At 33.7% G+C, this 24,289-nt stretch overlaps 2 protein-coding genes across 2 annotated transcripts in view; one reads left to right on the forward strand and one right to left on the reverse strand.

The window, feature by feature from the left end:
- MS3_00008086 (uncharacterized protein) overlaps positions 1-24,289 on the reverse strand; it is a 112,396-nt gene that overhangs the window by 39,740 nt on the left and 48,367 nt on the right. The window contains exons 3-4 of the mRNA XM_051216430.1: positions 19,435-19,695; positions 13,138-13,206 (exon numbers count right to left, since the gene is read on the reverse strand). Coding sequence (XP_051067020.1) covers positions 13,138-13,206; positions 19,435-19,695 — 330 coding nt within the window. The remainder of the gene's footprint in view (positions 1-13,137; positions 13,207-19,434; positions 19,696-24,289) is intronic.
- Positions 235-8,570, forward strand: MS3_00008087 (uncharacterized protein; the record flags this gene model as incomplete). Its single annotated transcript, XM_012943570.1, has 4 exons — positions 235-268; positions 449-537; positions 7,280-7,408; positions 8,523-8,570. 4 exons carry the CDS (start codon positions 235-237, stop codon positions 8,568-8,570), a joined length of 300 nt encoding a protein of 99 aa, XP_012799024.1.

Raw genomic sequence — 24,289 nt, forward strand, 5'->3', positions numbered from 1 at the left:
GGATTGATATATTTACACTGCATTAGTAACTAAACAGGAGTTAATGTCATGTTTATTTAGTTGTAGATTTCTACCTTCAATCATTTAACATTTGAAATTACAATCATTTTTTACTAAAATATATTGTTAAATGACTTATGTTTTAGAATTAAGATTTAGTGTATGTTAAAGCGAAACACCTGTTAAATATAGAAAATCCTCAGATTTTCCCAATTTTCGTGCATCTTTTTCATAATGAATAAAAATCAGTTGGAGATTCAGTTGGAAGGTAAATAGTTTGGATTACTAGTTTGTCGTTTATTGTGTTTATTCAATAGCACATTCTTACAGCTATATATAGAATTGAACTTAGAACTATTGGATATCACGATTAACAGTTTACCATTTAATAACAGAGTATAACATCAGTAACTCATTAGTTTTAAGTTTTATTCAATCCATAATTTAGAAAGACAATCACCCAGTCTTATCAGTGAAAGATTTCCTTTCATCAGTGTCATTACCTCTCTTCACGCTTTGAATAATGATAGTGAATTGGTGGGTTATTTTTTTAATAATATCAATAGTCTTTTATTTATCGAGTTTGCAACATTCATTCTTCAATCTCAGTTATTGCCAAAGCAATTAGTTGTTTTTAGACGTATCGTTCTAATAATTAGACTTCATAGTGAATATTAGTTATGTACACTGGATTCTATTCTTATGAAATACACATTTTGATTGTTATTAAAACTAACCAAACAATACTTCAATATTTCAGACAAATTTCATTCAAAACTCTATCACAGTTTTTAATTTCGCACAGTTTTAAATTAGCGTTTAAACACCATATTTCATAAAGCTAACCATATTTCTCTTAGAATAGAAACCCTGACGATGTTGACCAGCCTGATAATAACACGAAGGCTGGAAAATCGGATAGTGTCACTCAGTGGATATAAAATGAATTTGGTTTAGTTAGTAAACGTTATTTATTTATAATGTCCTCACCTCTTCATTTTTAATACACGACAATTGAGAGGAGTGGTGATAGTTTTTTAGTAAAGTTGAATAATGACTAATATAAGATTGGGATACAAGACATGCAAGTGATAAGTCGTAAATAAGACGAAATGCACATCCTGGATTGCACTACTGGTCATTTTCCAAACTCATTGGAAACTTGTGACGAAACAATAATATCAAGGCATATATGCCAAAACAGACTGACTAGTTGCAGTTCTCGACATTGAAAGAAGGGGATATTCATAAAGTCATCAACATATTTGCAATAATGACTTCAGTATTTGAAAAATAATATAAGTTACTCAAACATTGAAACAAAACCAAACTAGAATAAACAACTTCCTTTACTGCGGAGAACTATGAGAAAATGTTTTAAGGGTACTTATTTATTGTCGTTTATATTACAGTAGATGTTAGTAAGTTCAGTAAGGATGTAGATATAAAATATATACCCGGTTCAATGAGTGTGTTGTTAAGATATAATTTCTGAATTTAAACACCAAACAATTATTGCATAAGTCCGATTTCAAATGGCCACTCAGACAAGAATTTCAGTATTAAGTGTAATAAGTGTCATGCCAACTAGTACTCGTTTACTGTTACATTCTGTTCGTATAGACTTTAACGTAATGAATTCATGATCAATTACAATAATTTATCAAATAAACCCTTTAGAGTATTACTTATTACGTTTTTAAGTAGCACAAAGTAAAATGGATAAAAACTATCATGCTGGAGAGTCATGAGTCCTTATCATCCATATATGTATGCCTAGAATAATAGCAATTACTGACTGTAAACATACTCCCAAAGAAAAAAGGATAACAGATGATATACAGAAGAGTAAAAAAGACAAGGTGAAGGTAATGAAAGGCGAATAAAAGGGAGAAAAGAAGCATATAAAAGGAGGACTTGGTCAAGATAATTGCAAACAAAGTGTAAAAGAGACAAATGTGTGTACTGTTTGTGTTTGCTTGTTTGTAATGGTGAAAAAACACAAGAAATTGGTCGGATCAAATTTCGTACTTAAACACAAACACACAAACAGACAATCATCTGAGGAAGAAGAAGAAGAAGAAAATGAATTAAATAACAAAGAAACAACACTCAAAAGAATTTAGATCACCCCATCGTTTTTGTATGTTTTCGGACAAAGGTAATCCTAGCAATGATAGTAATGATAATAAATTTAGGCAAAAAAACTCCATATGGATGAATGCGAAAAAATTTTTCTCTTCCTATGGAAAAATAATAAATTCACTCTATAATCTACCTACCTACCTACCTACCTACCTAATTACATTGATAATTATGAAATAATTAGGAATTCTTCTCAAGAAAAATATAAGAACAAAAAAGCAATAGCAACATCAATATAATTCACAAGCTAAGAGGGAAAAAACGAGAATAAGACGAATGTTAAATTGATACAGAAAAATGAGTAAAGTCTAGTTTGTACAATTTGTTACGAGTTAGTAATTGTCTTATTCAACCATGCGAGAGATATATAGGGGAAACAAGAAAATTGGATAAATGAGTTTATTTTATAAAGGAAATTATCATATACAACCATATATATATGAAGAGAATATACATATGTGTATGAACAAGAGTGAGTATTAACTAAAGAATAAGATTTTCTATAAACTGAATACGGGAGCTTTTAAGTTGAGTGATGGCCATCTTGAAAATTAAACAGCACTAAACTAACAGTTACCTCATAGTCTGGATATTCCTCAAAATTTTACACATAACCCCACATCATACTATTAACTGGTCGTAGTTGGAATATGAAAACGTCAGTTTAAAAGTGCTGTGTTCTCATTTAGACAAAGTTTTCCCGTTTTCAGTTCCCTAACTAGTCGTCAGTGCAGTTGAGTAAAGTATCACGAATATCTGTCCAGTGCTCCTAGGTTTGCGAAAATCTCGAAACTGAATCTCTTTAAGGTTTCCCTTCTTAGTATATTTTACTATAATTAGCATAAGAATTACTTACCTTTGGCAACTAATATGCTGTAATGTGTACTGTGTTGATTATGTGACGACAGAATTGATTAAAAGATTATGTAGTCTGACATACTTTATCATTTGACAGCGTAAAATCACTTCTAGGTGACTTGATACAACTTGTCGTACTCAGAACGAAGTGACTGTTATTCATATCACTATTTTCATTGAAAAGTACGATTTCAGTTGGGATTTCTCTTCATTTCTATTTTTACTGTAATCCCATAATTAAGGCTTAAGGTTCTACACTGGTTGACCTATACATAGCTTAAGTATAATTTTCTTCATCAAGTAACATTAGACAAGTAAAACCAGAGGCCACTAAACAGTTGTTAATTGTTTTTACTTTTGAGACTCTGAGCCAGCGTATACTCATTAACCCACCCAGAACTGGGCCGAATATGCGATCTTCAGGACATTTAACGAGCTCGGTTTTGTTCGATCACTGGATCAAAATCCAACAGTTCACATTTTTAATTCAATTACTTTTTGATATACAGGTGGTATACCTATTAAGAGACCTAAGGATCCCAAGTTCGACCAGTGTGAATTCATGCACACACGAGGTTGAATGGAACACCTGTCTACAACGCTTTAATTTCCCATGGTTCACTATTTAATGTTAGCCTACTAAAGCAATTACGCTTCATCCTTTAGAAGAGAACTTTACACGAAAGAATGGAATGAATAATTGGAGACGAATTTGAGTGATCTAAACACTGAGTGGGTGGAGAGTAACCATCGAGCGGAGCACACTTTAGTAAACAAACAAACAAACTATAATATTTACACTAAGTGATAAATCGAACCAGTTGGAAATTATTTCTTAATAAACAAATCTCGTTTGCTAATAAATGGGACTTAGTTACAATCACATCATTGATGAACAATGTTGTACAAGCGTATTTATCTAACATCACATCAGAGAATAAACATACAATCTAGACAAAGAACAAATAAACAAACAGACATTCTATATAAAACAAATATGGTATAGTAAACAACAAATATGATTAGAAACACTCTCTTTTCTCTCTCTATCTTTCGTTCTCACCTCCACATCATTAACACAGATGATAATGATGATGAAACAGACAGAATGCGTGTTTTATTTTTCAAAATAACGGTAATTAATATTTTCTAATGAGTAATCATAAACGGGGACTCAGTTACTCTCTTTTTTTACAAAAAGGGTGATGCATCCGATTATTCTATGGAGCTGTTTTTCTTCTGCAATATAATAAGTCATAACATCTGGGCTTTATTTATTTACAACTAGAAATAATTAATCTTTTATTTGTTTTCTGGTATTCAAGTCTCTATCCTCTTCTCTTTCAGTTTTAGTTTATATTCAGATTATTATGTAAGATAGAGTAGTTGTTTAATGAGGTCAGTAAGAACGGTAATTCTGAATGACCTAAGTGTATAATTCAATCCAGTCTGTGTGTATGTCTATCTGTATGTATGTGTATATGCATGTATGATGATGGCTGTAGTGTAGGTATAACAAGAGAAGAAAAACCAGCGGATGTGTATACAATTAATAATAATCAATCGGGTTCAAGTGATATATAAATAAACAATTAAGGCAGATGGAAGATACAGATATTAAATTTTAAAGCTTAGAGAAAATCTACACCTCAGATGGATGGTCTTAACGGCCATATATTCGCTATCCTGGATGATTTGTCATGAAGAATACACCGAAAACCACAACAAAGATTCTGGAACATTTCGAGGATCAATTTTGCTTACAAACCAACCCGATCATTTCATTCTTTATCAATTCGAACCGAAAGACAAAATAGTTGAAGTGGACAAATCTAACATGATTTACAAAAAGAATTTCATCAGCTGTGCGAAATATTACATTCGGTAAAGTGAACACTCACATGACATATCCAACATGAATACAGGTTAGCAGTGAAGTTATATATCATCACTGATATCAATGTATGTAGACAACCATGGAGACAAATTCGATTGGGAAAACATTAAAACTCTGGATTGAGGAAATTCTAAAAGTGTCAGAGGATTTTTAGAAAAATATTAACCAATCAATAAACCCATCTATATTCATCCAATCTATTAACCTATATAAAAAGGTCAGTTAATCATATGGTCAGAGGTCAAGCTAATGAAACACAGCATAGGAATTAAAGTGACCAGTGGCAAACAAACCCTTCAAGACGAACTGCTCGTAGAATAAACAAAGGGCTAACTTCTACACGAAACATGCTCTGTTAATGTTACCCAGAATGACAATAAAAACAAAATAATTAAAGCATCTAAACTCATAAAACACAACACTGAAATACTTAATTTGTGAATTACTGTTTATCAAACTACATTACTTTTGAGTTGTTCAGTGCTAATTTACGTTAATTTATCATCGCGTAGTCGTAACTCTATAGTGGATGGAATTCGAAAATTTCGAGTTTCACAGAAAGCAAAATTATGGTTCAGTCGTGGGGTAGAAATAAAACATACCACTTTGTGATGAAAGTTACCTTCAACACTGTATGAAGTATTTATATAAAACTGCATAAATTAAATATCATATTGTCTGAAAGATATCAATATTAGATAGGGATAGTGATCAAGGTTGAAAGGCTAGATTTTGATGAAGTTTCAATCATTACCTCCCCATCTTCCTGCTTATCTACAGCTAAGAATAACCTCGATATGCCACCGACCTGGTTATATATTATAATTCCAAGTAGAATTTCTATTTTTCAGGATTAATAAAAGTTTCGTAGATGGCTTCAAATAGTAAAAAAAATAAGAAATCTCGTTCGAACGACTTATTCATTGCCCGTTCTTTTAGAGTAAAAAAAGTTAAACACTTATCAGAAAGCTGAATCTGGCACTTAGAAATGTGTGGGATATTCTGTTTCAAATCAGTTCGAGGTGCTACTATTATAAAACCATCTGTGACACACATAATATCCGTGAAAGTCATTGTGCTATAAACTTTCGATCAGAGGGATCTAGATTACTTATCAGGGTAGTATCACATCAACCGCATAAAACCTCTGAGAAATGAGTATGCCAAGAGAAAACTATTTTTCCCTCAGAAGATAGATAATTGGTCACATATTTATGCATCGCTTTATGATTTAATGAAATCACCTATATCCCAGAAAAAATAAATGTTGTGTTTTTGGAAACTATGGTTGATATCCTATTACCAAAATGTATCAGGTAAAGGTAGTGGCATACAAGTGCTTCTCTCCATTATTTTAACCCAACAACAGTATCAGACGAGGTTGGTCGATTTCAACACCAACTTTTACTTATTCTGTAATCAAAAGGACTAATTTTCAAGCTTATCTTTTAGGGGGATTAAAATTAGTACTTTCATCTGATTGCTGAATCATGAATGTGCAAAGCGTTAAATATGATCGATTCTGTTTCACAACTGTACAACTACAACTAAACATGGAACTAAACAGACCAATAAATTTCTATGTTCAGATCTAGTCAAAACACTACCAGACCAGAGTACATATGGTTGGATAAAATGATGACCAATTTAAAATATGAAAACTGAAAAAGTGTCAGGTAGACCATTAACGTTAAAACTAACTGCTGTTCAGTATATGACGAGCACATAAGATAGTGCTACGAAATTAATTGAACATGCTGACATTTTCTCAGATCATCTCTTTATGATGAGAGATAAAAACCACAATACAAGTAAAAAATTAGATATAGGTGATTTCGTTAAAAAAAGAAATGAAATAATGGGATAATAAGAAAATGGGATTATGTAAATATTGAGTCATTAGGAAAGGCTGATAAAGAATAACCGATTATCAGATTGATATTGGCTAAAATCTTGAACTATAAATTGAAGCTGTTTCATAGACTTTGAACTAGGAGTGCTGTTCTATACTTCCCTCATCCTCACTAGCTTCAACTTAACAATACTTTCTCCTATCTCTCCCTTCCCTCTATCAACTTCAAAGTTGGTGGCAGATAAGAATATAGCATACTTGTTTGTACTGTATATAACTCACTGGGCCTTTTCTTCGTCTCAGAAAAGACCTATTTCAACAATCAGTTTAGTCTTAAAATAACTTGATAATTCTTATTCCGTTTCAGTTTCTGTCAATCATGAGGAAGTTGAGAACAATGGAGCAAAGGAATAAACAAAGTCACCCCACCTCTAAAAGAATCTCAACTGACTCGGCCTTATCACTCTATTATGTATATACATTCTGTTTTGTAGAGAGTTCTTATAATTCACATTTCTTAAATGCAGACTCACAATCATACGCACACTTTAGTGCTCAATGAGCGTAGATGGCTACACAATGATTTCATCTTAAATAATCGTCATCATCACGTTCACCTAGATAATCAAATCGATGAAATAAAAGACAATGGAAAAGTAAGTAAATAATAAAAATGAAAAGATAAGTGGAATGACATGAAAATTACTATTTGTTTATATTCAAGTACACACAAACACATATGCTGTACAAATAGTCTACAATAGTTTTGTTAATATTAATGACTTAAGTAATATGTGTGTGTGTACGTGTACGTTTATATACTTAGAACCACAAGAAAATCCACATTTGTGGCGAGTATTTAGAGGTATCCACACATGCTCACACGCTTATACAACAAAAGGAGATAACGAGATAGTTCATTGGGTGAGATGAAGATATGGGAGAATGGTCAAAAAAGTGTAGAAAGAAGTGGAAGTGAGTAGTGTGTTAGGAGGAGAAATTTGGAACATAGTCTGGTGAGATAAAAACATAGTGGGTGGATGGGAAAGGAAAGAGGTGGACAAAGCAATGAGACTGATTTGAGTTAGTCTACTGAGAATAGACTCGAAAAAAATGGGGACGAACAAAACTGAGTACATTAATAGTGATTGTTTTATCCGATTTGTGGTTTAGTAGTTAGTTAATAATAATAATAATAATTAAGTAAGAAGTAATCACTTATTGTCTATCAAGCACTTTATGACAAAAGATCGGACTTTATTCCATAGAAACTGACTGAGATAAAAATCTCCCAGCTGTTGGTATTCATCGGTGGAGTTTACTGGTTTTTCAGCTTTGATATTCGGAAGTATATTGACCACTCATTCATCAACTTCTTTCCCATTCAAGTCTGTATCAGACACGATACAATTGGGATTTTTGTTAGTTCCAAGAAAACGAATTTATATAATTATTACCAAACCTAAAAGTTTGAATACAAGTACTGAGTTCATTGTAATAAATCCCCATTGAAAAATTGGATTTTGAAACGAACCATTTGACTAAAAGGAGATTACCAAGGTTATTTTTTGAGTTTCCATGAATATATTAAAACTGTTTAATGTAACGCATTCAAACTCTAATAGTTGCTAGTTTCGATTAAAAGATTATCTTAATTTTGTGTTTATCCCATCGTTTATTGTTATTGATTGCTTTCATTACTTTACTCAGGTATATATGCTATGTTATTAGTCATCCCGTCACCTTTACCATTATTCATCTCCTTTACAGAATATTGCCTCGCACGCTCCCTCAGTAAACAAAGAACCGTCAGTTTAACATACCAAAGGTTAAGAAGGTTACAATAATACGGACAGTAAGAAAAAAATACTTAGGTTAGGTGAACAGTGGATGGATGCACAAATATTTTGAATTACTTGTTCAATTTTAGGACTTTTTTATTGAATGCATTATCTTAGAAGCAGTTCATCATTAATTGAAGAGTCCTTGAGAAGTAAGATGAATTAGACAGGTGTATTTTTAAAAAGCGATTCATTTCGATTAGGTTATGACTATTAACAAATAAACTGATATGTTTCTAAAATTTTTTTCTTTTTGTAAATACTTAAAGCTGATTTATACTAACATAAATGTTAGATTTTAAGATTTTTTCACACTGAAAACTGATTTCATCATAAGCTAACAATAATTTAAAGAAATATTTAAAACTTCAGATCTTTTGAATATACGATACAACTTTACATATTCCCCCATCACGGGTCGAATCCAGGAATTTTATTCATACAATTATCTTTTTTAAGCTGAGGGATTTAGATTGTGAAACCGGTTATTACGACAAACTCACCAACCTCCATGAAACTAGTTACAGTAATAGACCACATTTAAATTTTTACGGATCGTTAGTTGCTATTATTATTATTATTATTATTATTATTATTATTATTATTATTATTATATTGAAATCCACTAGTCCAAGAAACTTGTATTTGGTTACTTACTATGTATTACACTTTTTAACATTCTAGAGATGTTCATGATAAGTTAGTTGTAATTTCATGTTTTTCTACTATCAATACCAGGTATACTTTAAAGGTTGATATTAAGGAAGGTTAAATTTTCAAAACTATTTATTTCTTATAGAAATAAGTTGATTGAAATTAAGAATAAATGAAACCCAGTGAATTAAATGATCACAAGGTCTTTAGAGTACTTCACCCAGTTTTAAATAAGAACCAACAGATACATATTTTTGATAAACTCCAGAATACAACAAGTGTTCAACACTGTCTGAATTTTATCATGGTTTTAAATGAGAATCCATGGATCTCTTGTATGACCGATGAAAAATTTCAAATCCTCTTTAACAAGTATTAATATTAAACAACTTAGAAACTAAATAACAACTGTCTCGGTCTATTGTAAAGTGTCTGATATGAGAAGATATTGAACTCTTTGAGATGGAACATAGAACTTCAGTGTATATATTTTTAAGGTGAGCATAGTTGACAGGAAACAATAAGGCAGGTCCTTGTAGAACGCCTAAACCAGTACACAAGTTAAGTAATCTTATTTGAAACAAGACCAAAAAGCGTGACACTAGATCACGGTTAAAAAACAGGTGTAGAACTCTATCAAATGGACAACATTTGCTCTTAATATCACCATAGTTATTCATCAGTGAGGCCGCTAAATGTTCTCGTACGGCTGAGGGTGGGTAGAGTCAGCTCTCCCTCTCGAAATGCTCTCACATGTCCACGTGCATAGAACCACTGCCAGGGAAGTTCTACTCTCTGCCTTCTCATGGCATTATTGTTGTTTACGAAGTTGAGAGAACGAAAAGCGAATGTCTGGCGATTTCACCGGTTTGGTGGACACAGAAGGTTCACCTAAGGAAGCTGGTAAACCGTGATTCCAAACCAATGGTGAACATGGGCTCCAGTATCCTGAAGGGACAGATGACGTGTGAACCTATTGGTGGCCACCGGCTACCATGGGACTGCATCACCTTACGTTGTTCCACTGCCTTGTGGACTAAACCTGTGTCAAAGGCTCGGGGTGTGGCCCCCTAAAAAGGCCACCTGCTTCGGTTTGGGCACCTGGACAGTATTCCGGCCCTCACACGAATAGAGTGATTTGTATGGTAAATATACATTTGATGCCTCCTTGTACCAATGACTATGTGTTTAAATAAAATAGAATAAAGTATATTATCATATGGTGGAATGGAAAAATAGCTATTTCCTCAACATATTATTAAACTAGTTTCTTGTATAGTAGTGTTCTTTTACTATCCTTAAGCGTAATACATAAGAAAATCAGATATTCGACTGTTTATTTTATGCTTCAATATTCTCCTTTTTGTGCTCACTAATTCACTGGCTCGCTCACTCAGTCAATCATTCAGTCGTAAACACCGATGCATTCACTCATACAAACACCAGAAACAATAAACTTTATCTCCCCAGGGAAAATTTCAAACTTGCACATAAATATTTTTACGCCATCTGGATATTGAAATAAACCTAACTAACAATACGAAAATCAAAATAAACAAGAGACGAACTAATATTGGAAACAACCAGAATAACCAATGACTGACCATCAACAACAAGCACGTCTACAGTAAATGAAGCTGAATTACGCGAATGAAAAACGAATAGAACACAACGGCGAGTAATAATTCTACTAATGAAGTGAGTGTGTGTGTGTGTGTGTGAAAGAGAGAATATATGGCTAGTTGGATATTATTAAAAACAAGCTTGTGGTTGACTATACACACATATATACATAAGTATAAGCCTCCGTATAAATACATTAGTATTCGTTATTTCATAATATATTATTTAGAGATTACATTTACTTGAATGATTAGTTGGACAGAATCAACTTGGAGAAAAATTCACACGGAAAATCAATTACTTTTGAAGATAGTATTCTTTTTTAATCAAGTTAATTGAAAAGCATGAACATTTATTCCGATTCTAGTATATTTTCAAATAACAGACTTCATATGATATTGTAATTAGTAATATCTGTAAATTTCATTAGGGAATAAGTTTTTCTTTTCAAAAACAAAGAAAAATGTTTCACATTGAAACGAATTCAATCAGTTAATCAGTAAGCTACTCAATCATAACTAAAATAAGATGTACAGTTTATTATATCGATATGCATCACTTCAAATTATACATCGTTTAAATTATTAGCCGAAAATAATAAAGATAAAACTAATGAAAAGAAAAGAAAACTGAAAGAGAAATGATAATAAATACATAAAAGAAACCGAATGTCGATAATATCAGTTGAAAGAAAGAAGGAAACAATTGAGGCATAAAGTATATGAAAAATCACATCAAAACTTGAAATCTAAAGGAAAATAGAAATTGTGAATACACATACATATATGTCTGTGTAATAGATTATAGATCATACTTGTCGTGTGGACTAACTTTATATATATATATATATATAATTTGGCTTAATAATTAGTTATTTTATGATACAATTTCCGCTTAGTTGGTTAGAGGCAATCGGCAGGAAGCTGTGTATTGACATGGATATTATGGTAGTTGGCAAGTGTCAGAAAGGCATACCTACAATTCTAAGGTGGCAAGGGTTCGAATTCCATGGGGACCATCAGTTCCATCAAAATCGCAGGTATGCCTTATTGAACAGTAATAAATAGCTCAGAATGTAGGTTAATACAGGGTTTCCTGTCGACCACCGCAAACCACCAAACCTCGGAACATTATATATGCGATATTGAGTCACTCAGACAAGTGGTTACATTGTAATCTGATAGATGGAATTCGATCAGAGCTAAAAAATAGGAAAAACATAAAATTGGTCACTCACTACTCAATAGTCAATCAATTGTAACGTACGTGGTGTTTTAATCCAATTATATTTAGTCCTCCTCAGGGATGTGTAACACATTTCAACTAATTTAGTCAACGAAGATTTACAGTCATACTCCTAATAGTACTATGATTATTTTATAGTTTCACTACCATACATCTGAAATGTAATCCTTTCATTAAAAACAAAAGTTTAAAAAAAGCTTGAATAATAAACTGTACGGTTTATAGGTATTAGTCTGGTTGAAGTACAAAACAGCCAATTGTCAAAATTAAATCTATTGAGGGAATCAAGCAGGTACAGCAACAACCGGAGGAATGGTCAAATGAATGAGACCGTGAATAGAAATTAATTATAAGGTGATAGCATGAATAAGATCACAAAAAAATAATACCACAATCCTTAAGAAGCTTGACAGTTCTATCAGTGATTCACAACTAACACAAAGTTATAAACTGGAATGATATACAACCATATTCTGTTCTATTCTATTCTCTCCAGGTATTTTCAATGGGCTTTCCTTGCAGTTGGTATCGGTGGCTGAAGCTATCCTTAAGGTTTGTATTGTTCACTAAACGTTTCATATTCGGGACTTCTAGTTACTTTTGCGTCCATATAGTATGTGAGTACTGCATATCATGATCGCCAAATAGAGATTTCATCTCAAGCTCTAAATTAGACTGTATTTGTATTTTTCATTCGGCATTTCGGCCTGTGCTTCACTGATATATTCATAACAAATAACTACGAATTGCCTCAGACGCTTGAAGTGGAATCCTTAGTAAAAGTCACACATTAATATGCAACATTCGCAAATTGGATGAGGGAAAAATTGGTAAATAATTTTGGATAAAGCATGTTTGTTGTCCACTGAAAGAGTTACAGATAATATCTAACCATGTCGATCCGTGTATGAATATCAATGAAGAATTTGGGAAATGTTTATAGAAGGATAGAAAAGATTGCATCATCTCTCTTAATTAAGCATTTGTGTAAAATTAAAATAAAACTTTTATTATCTACTCACCATTTGTATTGACATTCCCTGTTTTACTGCCTACAGCACATTCATGCTGTGCTGTTATTGAAGAGAAATCTAATGACAAAAATAGAAAGAAAAATCATCGTCAGAATACGAAGAGTTGGAGGGGGGCATGAAGAAAAATAAGTGATAATAAGAATTCTTCAGTAAATAAAAAAATATACAAATCAATTATGATTGTAGTATGATTGAAATAATGATGTTAGTAATGATAAACATTGTTAATGTTATGCTATATAGTCAAATTATATATTACCATTTTTTATTTGATTAAAACTTTATATTCCATTAGGTTAACAAATCAGATACCACTAATCAAAAGATGATTAAAACGATTAGTTAACTAAATTTCAGAAAAATGAACCCTTAGATTTTAACTCAGTACCATTTTGATGAATTCGAAACTTGAGATGAAACAACTGTTCAATGTTTTTTGTCAAATTATTATCCCTCCAGCTAACGGAAAGTAAATTCGAAGTGAATAAATAGACGACAATAATCCGTTATTTGAGACAGATGGATATCTTTCGCTCCAATCTTCTATATTTCACATAAGCATAGAAAAGACTGAAAAATCGGGGTGATAAATTTGCAATACCTGTGAGAGTTAGAAACCGATCTAAACTGTAGGAAATAGTTCACGAAGTCTTTACGTTCTCCTATTCATTTCACTTTGCTGAGAGATCGCAAGTGTTTCAGAAAATTGGATTCATAACTGTTAATCCCAGGTTCGAATTCCACTATATCAACTTTATGTGAGGTGTTCTGACAGTAAAATTATTGCCCTCATTTCTCTCCTGTTGTACATACATAAAATATGAATTATAGATTAATAAACTAACATTATACTACTGATTTACAGACTACGTAACACTAAGCCCATAGTTCTACACACGATTCAGTTTAAGGGTTTTCTAATTACACTTCTACTGTAGCTAGCATGGCTTTTTAGGGTTGACATCACCGTTCATTCATTGACTAGAAAGGTAGAATTTTTTAAATCTCAGATTCAAATGTATACCGATACGTTGTTTGAATAGTCTCTTATTAGATAATTTATTCAGCTATCAAATCAATCAGTGTAAGAACAATTCAGTCATTTTTTTCACAACTTGGATTATAACGTGTATAAAAATCATACTTTCCCTCGAGAACAATGATAACTCAGTCACAACATAGTTATCATCTGATATTCTTGCAGCTCAATTAGATATATGGTACTGGATGTATATGAAGTAATTGTTCAATGCAATCCGTTATGGATTATCATATAAATTTATTTAGTTATATCAATAAAATTGATTAAGATGTTAATTCTATAATTATTTTTTTTTGTATTTATTATCTTCAATATATTATAAATCAAAGTACATGGTACATTTCTTTTTCCGATCATATACAATACATAAACAAGGTAAATAATGATAAACAGTACTACTTATTTTTCTTAGAAAAAGGATAGGTATTTTTGGCAACACGGTTAGATTACAAAGTACATGTATGAACTAATCTAAATAAATAGGAGCATACATTTAAATACAATGATGTTCAAGGCTTCTTGTCAATTATTTCCAACCAATTATTGTTTTTGTTTTTTTTTAAAGAAAACATAGAATATTGAATTGTAGAAAAAAAATTGAAGCATTAACGTTAACTGTTTTGTACTAATTTGAAACTTCTCAGTAATCTGCATATCCTCATGAGAATAAAATCTAATGTTCTAGTGAAAACTAATAACTGATGGGGGTTTACTCAAGACAATAATGGAACAGCTACTACCGACAATATAGAAAAATTATCGAGCTACAACATGAAGTGATTAGAATTGAAACTGTTAGCCATTGAATATCATGTATTTGCCGGGCGAAGGGTATCACGATTACCATGAAACCTGAAGGTTCACTTTTTATTCTCTAGTAAGGTATTGGGCACTAACTGTTAAGGAGTCTCACTCTAAAGCAAAGCAGTTGTCTAGTAATTCCTAGTTTAAACCCATTCCCCATCCTAACTTAGTCCTGAAATTGAGTTAATCTTTGAAACTAACCGAGTAATTCACTATTCAACTTAAAAATTCTGGATGTATATATTCAACATGAGCAACTATTTGACATACTATGGATTGTATATTTCCTAGCAGAATTAATTTAATGCATTATTTTTATTTTTAGAGATTATCATCGTTGCAACTACTGTGTCATCATTAGTTCAAATAAATAATAAGTTTAAGCATGATTCAATTTCAGAAGATTTAAACAGCCTAGTTACATTACCAAATCTTACTGTTTAAAGACGAAATATATAGTCTACATGAAGCTGTATATAATTTATGAACTGTATATTTACCATTATTATTAGTGCACTACCATTGCAGTAAGATTGTTTTTTTAAAGTATGGTAGATTTTTAGATTTCGAGAGGATTTTTTTTTAGAAAACTTCAGTGTAAAATCGAGATCAGATTGAACATAATAAATCACTTAAGAGAAATTAGTTTTATATCATCTAAGATTTAGTTCCGAATGAATTTTTTCAGTTAAATTGAAATGTATGTCTAAATGACTCAACATCACTGTAGTGCATTTCTGGTGAAGTCGATCGGCAAAAGCTCATAATCTAGGTTTCGTAACAATTCTGATAAAGGACTTTATAGTAACGTCGATAACCAAGATACTAGGCTTGAACCTCACGAAGGTTACTAGTTTCTTTAAAGTTAAAGACAAATCTGACTGGCAAATACAATATAGCCAAAAAACAGAGATCAGCCAGGGTATTCTGCCGATTGCTTTCAACCACCTAGCATAAAATCACTAGCGTATCGATGCAAATTAAATGAGACCTCAATAAACATGATTACTATCATGAATAGCTCAAAATTTCGGTAAAAATTCATACACTATTGAACAATGGAGGCTATTCCACTTCTTATTTTGTTTCAAGGAATGAATCCCAAATATTCGTGTTTTGACCAATATCAAACCTAACTCTATTAACTTCTGGTTTCTTAATCCCATGTCTGATGATTGCTGTCGGCTGCTGTTAGCACTAAACGTAAGTGTATCTTACATCTTGTCACATACTGTTACAATTATGGTAAGACTACCAAGATGTGATGAATATCACAACAACAAGAGGCAAACCTACCGAAGACAACAGGCTACCATATATATATATATATATATACGGATAATCAATCGATTCTCATGACGACCATCTATCGCTATTTTATTAATTTTTAGAAACATTTTGTGTAAACTTGAGAATAGTGATATTAATAACTACGACCTTGACACTCTAACGTACAATTTTCTTCCCGAAAACTAAATAGAGAAATAACTTCTGATTCAATAGATTATGATAAGTATTATATTCTTTTTATTAAAAAAATACGAAACAGAATATGACCCTATTTAAAAGTTGATGCATAAAAATGATGTGTTAAACAAACGAAATTATTATTATTTAAGTGAAAAAATTTTTTCTGGTAAGCGTTTTTACCAGAAATAAAAAATAAAAATTTTAAAAAAAAATGCAGATAAAGACAGTCAGTGTAGCAGCAGTCTCTGCATCAGTAGGCCTCAACATACACAAGGGGAAAACCAAGGTCCTCAAATTCAACACGGAGAACAGCAATCCAATCACTCTTGATGGCGAAACTCTGGAAGATGTAGAATCCTTCACATACCTGGGAAGCATAATCGATGAACAAGGAGGTTCAGATGCAGACGTAAAGGCGAGGATTGGCAAAGCAAGGGCCTCATTCCCTCAGTTGAAGAACATATGGAACTCAAAACAACTTTCAACCAATATCAAAGTGAGAATCTTCAATGCGAATGTCAAGGCAGTTCTACTGTACGGAGCTGAAACTTGGAGAACTACAACAACCATCATCAAGAAGGTGCAAGTATTTATAAATAGCTGTCTACGCAAGATACTCAACATCCATTGGCCGGATACCATCAGCAACAGCCTTTTGTGAGAGAGAACAAACCAGCTTGCAAAAGAAGAGAAAATTAGGAAGAGATGATGAAAATGGATAGGACATACATTAGGGAAACCACCAAACTGCATCACGAGACAAGCCCTAACTTGGAATCCCGAAGGAAGGCGGAAAAGAGGAAGGCCAAAGAAAACATTACGTCGGGAAATAAAAGCAGGTACGGAAAGGATGAACAACAATTGAAAGGAGCTGGAAAGGACTGCCCAGGACAGGTTTGAATGGCGAATGCTGGTGAGTGGCCTATGTTCCTTCACGAGGAGTAACAGGCGTAAGTAAGTAAGTAAGTAAGTAAGTAAGTAAGTAAGTAAGTAAGTAAGTAAGTAAGTAAGTAAGTAAGTAAGTAAGTAAGTAAGTAAGTGAGTAAGTAAGTAAGTGAGTAAGTGAGTAAGTAAGTGAGAGTGAGTAAGTAAGTAAGTGAGTGAAGTGAAGTGAGTGAGTGAGTGAGTGAGTGAGTGAGTGAGTGAAGTGAGTGAGTGAGTGAGTGAGTGAGTAAGTGAAGTGAGTGAGTGAGTGAGTGAGTGAGTGAGTGAGTGAGTGAGTGAGTGAGTGAGTGAGTAAGTGAGTGAGTGAGTGAGTGAGTGAGTGAGTGGGTGAGTGAGTGAAGTGAGTGAGTGAGTGAGTGAGTAAGTAAGTGAGTGAGTGAGTAGTGAGTGTGAGTGAGTAGTGAAGTGAGTAAGTAAGTAAGTAAGTGAGTAAGTAGTGTAAGTAAGTAAGTAAGTGAGTGAGTAAGTGAGTAAGTGAGTAAGAGTGGTAGTGAAGTAAGTAAGTAAGTAAGTGAGTAAGTAAGTGAAGTAAGTAGTGAGTAAGTAAGTAGGAGTAAGTAAGTAAGTAAGTAAGTAAGTAAGTAAGTGAAGTGAGTAGTGAGTGAGTAAGTAAGTGAGTGAGTAAGTAAGTGAGTAAGTGAGTAAGTGAGTGAGTAGAGTAAGTAAGTGAAGTGAGTGAGTGAGTGAGTGAGTGAGTGAGTGAGTGAGTGAGTGGTGAGTGAGTGAGTGAGTGAGTGGGTGAGTGAGTGAGTGAGTGAGTGAAGTAAGTGAGTAGTGAGTGAGTGAGTAAGTAAGTGAGTGAGTGAGTGAGTGAGTGAGTGAGTGAGTGAGTGAGTAAGTGAGAGTAAGTGAGTGAGTGAGTGAGTGGTGAGTGAAGTGAGTGAGTAAGTGAGTGAGTGAGTGGTAAGTGAGTGAGTGAGTAAGTAAGTGAGTAAGTGAGTGAGTGAGTGAGTGAAGTGGTAAGTGAGTAAGTGAGTGAGTAAGTGAGTGAGTGAGTAAGTGAGTAAGTAGTAAGTGAGTGAGTAAGTGAGTGAGTGAGTAAGTGAAGTAAGTAAGTAAGTAAGTAAGTGAGTAAGTAAGTGAGTGAGTGAGTGAGTGAGTGAGTAAGTAAGTAAGTGAAGTAAGTGAGTGAGTAAGTGGGTAGTAAGTAAGTAGTAAGTAAGTAAGTAAGTAAGTAAGTAAGTAAGTAAGTAAGTAAGTAAGTAAGTAAGTAAGTAAGTAAGTAAGTAAGTAAGTAAGTAAGTAAGTAAGTAAGTAAGTAAGTAAGTAAGTAAGTAAGTAAGTAAGTAAGTAAGTGAAAAATATTCCACATCACAGACTTATATAAGGATCGGCAAGAATTATAAAACATCGGGTTAGCTATTTGATTTAAATCTAGGGCTCCTCAGGTGTGTATGCACCACAAAGTGTTGGACTCAGGTCACCAAAACTTCAGATCCGATGGCAAACAGTACATCACCAGGTCTGTTAAGTTAAAATTTAATCTTGTAATTTTTCTGAAGTTCTAAAAGGAAGTTGTATCTGTGGCGTCAACCAAGTCGAAAAAAGAGGCAATCGCCTATCAATAATAATGAATGATTGTCGTGTTTTATTGCTAACTGATATGGTAGATCATATTTTTATTCAGTATAATAAGAAGCAAGGTGGTTTATTTATTAATTGTATGCTGATAGTAGTTGAAAGATCTGGTTTAGCCTCATTTTGAACAGTTCGTCGATCCTACCCAAAAATCTATACAAAAAAATAGAACCCAAGACTTCGAAATATCTTGGCAATCAATCACAACACGCAGTCACCAAGTCGAAATCCAAAAAGCTCATAAGTTTTTATTCAACCTCAGTAAACTCATGATAAAACGTAACTATATTCCACCATCATTGGTATGAGTCAAAACTACTTCATTCTTGAATTGATCAACTTCTCAAGTCCAAATATGTCGGCAAGGTCTTCTGAAGAGGTCCGTTTCAAGAAGAAAAACGAAGAAGCATTGTATAAACATTATAAAGATGTTTACAAGCAATTACCTATAACACGAACAGACATTTCAACGGAACTTCTTCCATAACCATGTACAGCGTGACATATATAACGATTAGAATCCTTCAATGTAGCTGATTTAATTGTGTAAAATTGTTCTTCTGATAATATTTGTGATGGTTGATCAACAAGACTCCATTGATAAAACACAGCATCACCAGGACATGTTAAATTTAAGCTTTGACCAACACGTATTAAATAACCCAAACGTGTTGGACTACGTGGTTGACGAGTATCTGATGCTGAATCTATGATTATTAAGAAAAGGAAAAAAATAAGAGAGAATATGAATAACGTAACACAAATTAAATTCTTCACGTTTAATGTAATTAGTTTTGAAATATATGTGTAATCACCTTGATTATTAAAGCAACAACATGATTGAGTGTTATTTATGCCTAACCACCACCTACCTCGACGAACGATAGTATCTGGAGAAGGAGCAAGTTAGGAGAAATCGAAGGGTGGTTAAACGAAAACGTGATATCAGTCCACGAAGTCACTGACTGTTGAACTGGGCCGTATTGGTAGATCCGGACAACCTGGTTGAGGTCCTCTTGACAACTAGGATTAGTGGTTAAAGACATTCGTTGACATGGCTCAGAATATTCCCTCAAACATACATTTCCATTTTATCCTCAGGTTTTGGTCTTTCTAATCATGGCTGGTGGTATCAATTCGCTTTCTATTTATAATTTTTAATTAATCTTGCCATCAAGCGTGATTTGATTGGCGCTGGCTTGGATGCATTTAAAAATCTTGTCTCTTCTCTTGTGAATGTTGAGGCTTACTGCTATAGAGACAGTCTTTGACTGCATTTATTGGTATATATTCGGTAGGAGGGCTAAGTAGTCTGCAAAGACTAAATCTTCCAGTTTTGTCCAAGATCTCCACTTTGTCCAATGGATCTCTTGAGATGTGGTAGTCTTCGTAATCCAGTCAGCAGCAAGCAAACAAAGGAAAGAAACCTATTTTCACTTGGAAGGCATCCGTGAGCTGCTCTGCATGCACAACTTAGCAATGTAGTCCTTCACAGGAGTCCTGTATGATAGTAAATATCTTCTTAGGTACTACAGAATATATTAAAATGGTCCATAAGGTTTTCATATCTGGGTTGTCGAATGGTTTCTAGTAATGAAGAAAGCTTATCTATGGTGATGACCTACATCCGTTCGATTTTTCAACGACGATCTAGTGTCGCATTTCGATCGGTACATGATCTATCCGTACGGAATCCAGCTTACTGATTTGAAAGATGGGCGTCTACTGAATCCTTCACACGGTTAAGTAACACTCTATCGAAAACTTCTCTTGATAATGAGAGTGGAATGATCCCTCTGTAGTTCTTACATTCATTAAGATTTCTTTTCATTGGTATCTTGATAGCATACCCCTCTTCTCGATCTTTTGGTAGTTGTTCTTCCTCAACAATGTTTCTGAGAAAAACATGGAACTACTTTGTAGTTATGTTTATGTGTAGGTTTAGTGATTCAGCTAGTATGTTGTCTGGTCCTGCTTTTTTGCCATTCCTGACTTGTATGATGACCTTGCTTATTTCTTCAATTATTAGACGGGTGTTGCGTATGAGGATGTCTGTGTTTGCTGCTTCGATGTCCAGTGGGTTTTTTGAGGCTGGTTTATTCAAGAGCTCTTCACATTGCTCTAACCACTCATTTCGCTGCTCATGAACCTCAGTGACTGATTTGCCTTCTTCGTTCACGACTGGTCGCTCTGGTCTTGCATGTTTCCCTGTTAGCTATTTTTGTACCATATAGTTCTTTCATACTTCGCTTGCAGCTTTTCCCGCTGTCATTGCTAGGTTTTCTACCTACTTCCGCTCGTCGACTCTAATGCTCTCCATCACTCATTTGTTTGACTTTGTATATTTGGCCTGTGTCCTGACATTTTTGCATTTGTTCGGAGATTGTTGACAGCTGTTTTATTGTTTTCCTACTCTGAGTCTTGCTCAGTCTGTCAACATAAATCTATTCCGTACTCTGGAGCCTCTTACAAGCCAACAACTCCAGGTATGTTGAAGTTATCTCTGCATTAATCTCTTTCCAGTTGTTTTCCATAATGTTTTTAACTTATTATTATCAGACCTTGTAAGACTTGGGACATGTTGTTGAGAGCTATTTTTAATTCCCTGAGCTTGTTAGCATCTCGAAAGAAGGTTATATTAAGCATTTGAAGGGCCGCTTGTTTAATTACCCAATGCTTCTTTAGCTTTGATTTTAGCCTAGCCGCTACTAGCTGGTGGCCCAAAGCTATATCAGTTCCTCTCTTTGTTCTTACATCTTCCATGAACCTTCTGAATATTTTTTGATGCAGATTTGGTCGACCTGGTTCGCTGTAGCGTGACCCGATGAAATCCATTTAGAATAATGTATGCGTCTGTAATGGAAGTAGTGCCACCTGTAGCTTCACTGTTGAAACCATACGTATTTGCCGGTCGCTCACTGTTCTCGATGCTTTCTCCCAGTCCATTTCACCTCAAACACCTGGTGTTTCTCACACTGACCTTGGCGTTCAGGATGGTCAAGTGTTGTCCTCTGGAATTCTTTATGATGGACTGTAGCCTCTCATAAAACTGATCTTTAACATCTTCGTTGGTATCATTGGTGCGTGAGTAGCACTGGATTATATTGATTGTAATCCTTCCCTTCAATTCCGCCTGGAGTCCCTCCGGGGGCTACTGCCGGTCCCAAGCCCGGATAAAGGAGGAGGGGAGGGTATGGGGTTAGCGACCCCATCCCGCAGAAAACTAACTCGCTAAAAAAACGCTAACCAGAAAACGCTAACAATCCTTCCCTTCTTTGTTTAGAAGGATGTGTTTGATAATCCTGGATCCATGAGATTCCATTCTATGAGCATCTTTCGTGCTTCATTGAACAGTGTTAGTGCAACTCTTTGTATGTGTGAAAAATTTTCTTCTTCATGGCCAGAATACAACAATGGGTCACCCGAATTTATTCTCTTTTGTTTAGTTTATGTTCAATGGGTTTTACTTATTCGAAACACAGCGAGGATGAATTTTCTCATTTCCATTTCTATTTGAATGATCCTCCTTGTCTCCCAAACTCTTCGGACATCCTATGTACCTGTATCAATTTTTGCTCTAGTTGTCAAAGTGTTTTCAAGCCTGTGATTCCCGAAGAATATCGACCTTCACCATAAGGCGTCATAACTCTTCAACTCTCAGAACAGAGTTTGAGTAGTGTGAATGATTTTTTCTGCTTAACATAGCAAGGTTCCTTTTTGTGTGGTGGGTTCGCTAACCCCATGTCTAGCCTTTCCCTCTTATCCGGGCTTGAGACCGGCGCTCGTCCTAGCATGGCTCTAGGTGGAATGTTTGTAATCCACACTAATGGGTTATTATCTACAGTTTACCTTTAATATGATTGAAATTTAAGTATGTTCTTACAGAGTTGTTATTTAAGGTCTACTTCATTTATCCTTTGCGTTTTCTCAAAAACAACTACGAACTTCTAGGCTGGACAAAAATCTGACAAAGATTGGAAGTTATGACAAATATTAGATCAAATAAACCCAATTTCATAATCTTTTTATTGATGTATTTTCTTATGAAGTTGATCTGAGAATACTGTTCTTAAAAAATATCAACTAAAAAGCCATCAAGGAGAAATGAACGGTCGTTGAATACTTGTTCAAAACTGTTCTAAACCACAATTCCATGACCGAACGTATAATTGAACTCATTACTTTTTCATCTCGTAACTATCAAGTCACCATCAAATGTATGTAATGTTCCGTAAACTTAAACTTAGACAGTTGTTTAGCAGCAACTCTTTCATTTACTAAGTTTACTGTGAAGTAAACTAATTGAAAAGTAATATTGGCACCTCCATACCTCTATTTATACCAATTTAAATTTGGTACAAAGTTTTTGTTTCGTTTTTCAGAAAACTTGATGTTGTCCATAATTATTAATATGAATAAGTGATTGTTTTATTTGAATATATGTATTTGGTTTTAGTATACAGGTTATTTGATAGTTGCTCAGTGAAAAAGTTAAAATATTCCATTTTAAACTAAATGAACGGAAGAAATATTAAAATGTAAATGTTATTTTAAAGAACAAGTGAATATACACTATATTAGTATTACTGTTAACAAGACGTAAAGAGTTTGTGGAGATTATTTAATTTTATTATAGTTTACATCATGAACTGAACTTATTTAGAACCATTCAGTTTTTTTTCTAGTTAGTAACTTCGAGAGGTAATTCCTGAGGTTCTAATCAGAGGCTGTGACTAATGGAGTCGAACGAATCAGGTAGGATTCGGTTAACTATCAATGAGAGGGAAGGACGGTTGCATAATACATGTATTGATTGAAGGTAGAAATATAAAACATCGGATGCCCACTTAGTGGTTTAAAGTTGAATGCTTTCTGTGAAACTTGGAGAACCTCGTCTCGGTTCCTGGAAGTATTGCCAAGGAGTCTCAGATTGATAAGTAACGGCTTTCCAGTGCTTCCTGATTTTCAGTGGTTATTTGAATACGATGATTTAGTGATATAAATCATCAAAAGAAAAGTAAATGATTGTGGTAACCTTATTGTACAACATAACACCAATATTCACCACAAATTGAAATCATCAGCTGAAATACAATAAAAAGGAAACACTGGATTTGTAACGGGTTCTTCGGCCTTTTAGTGATAAACAGTGACTTGTTGAGTTCACTAAGTCAGCAGTCAGAAAGCAAGTCACTGTTAAAGGCAGGACAGTCAGTCATAATCACCGTATATATATGTGAATCAGATAAAATATATCATACTACATTAAACTAATAATGGTAGTAAAAACGGATAAATAAA

The sequence above is a fragment of the Schistosoma haematobium genome, chromosome 4 (assembly GCF_000699445.3).
Source record: "Schistosoma haematobium chromosome 4, whole genome shotgun sequence".
NCBI classification, from domain to species: domain Eukaryota; kingdom Metazoa; phylum Platyhelminthes; class Trematoda; order Strigeidida; family Schistosomatidae; genus Schistosoma; species Schistosoma haematobium.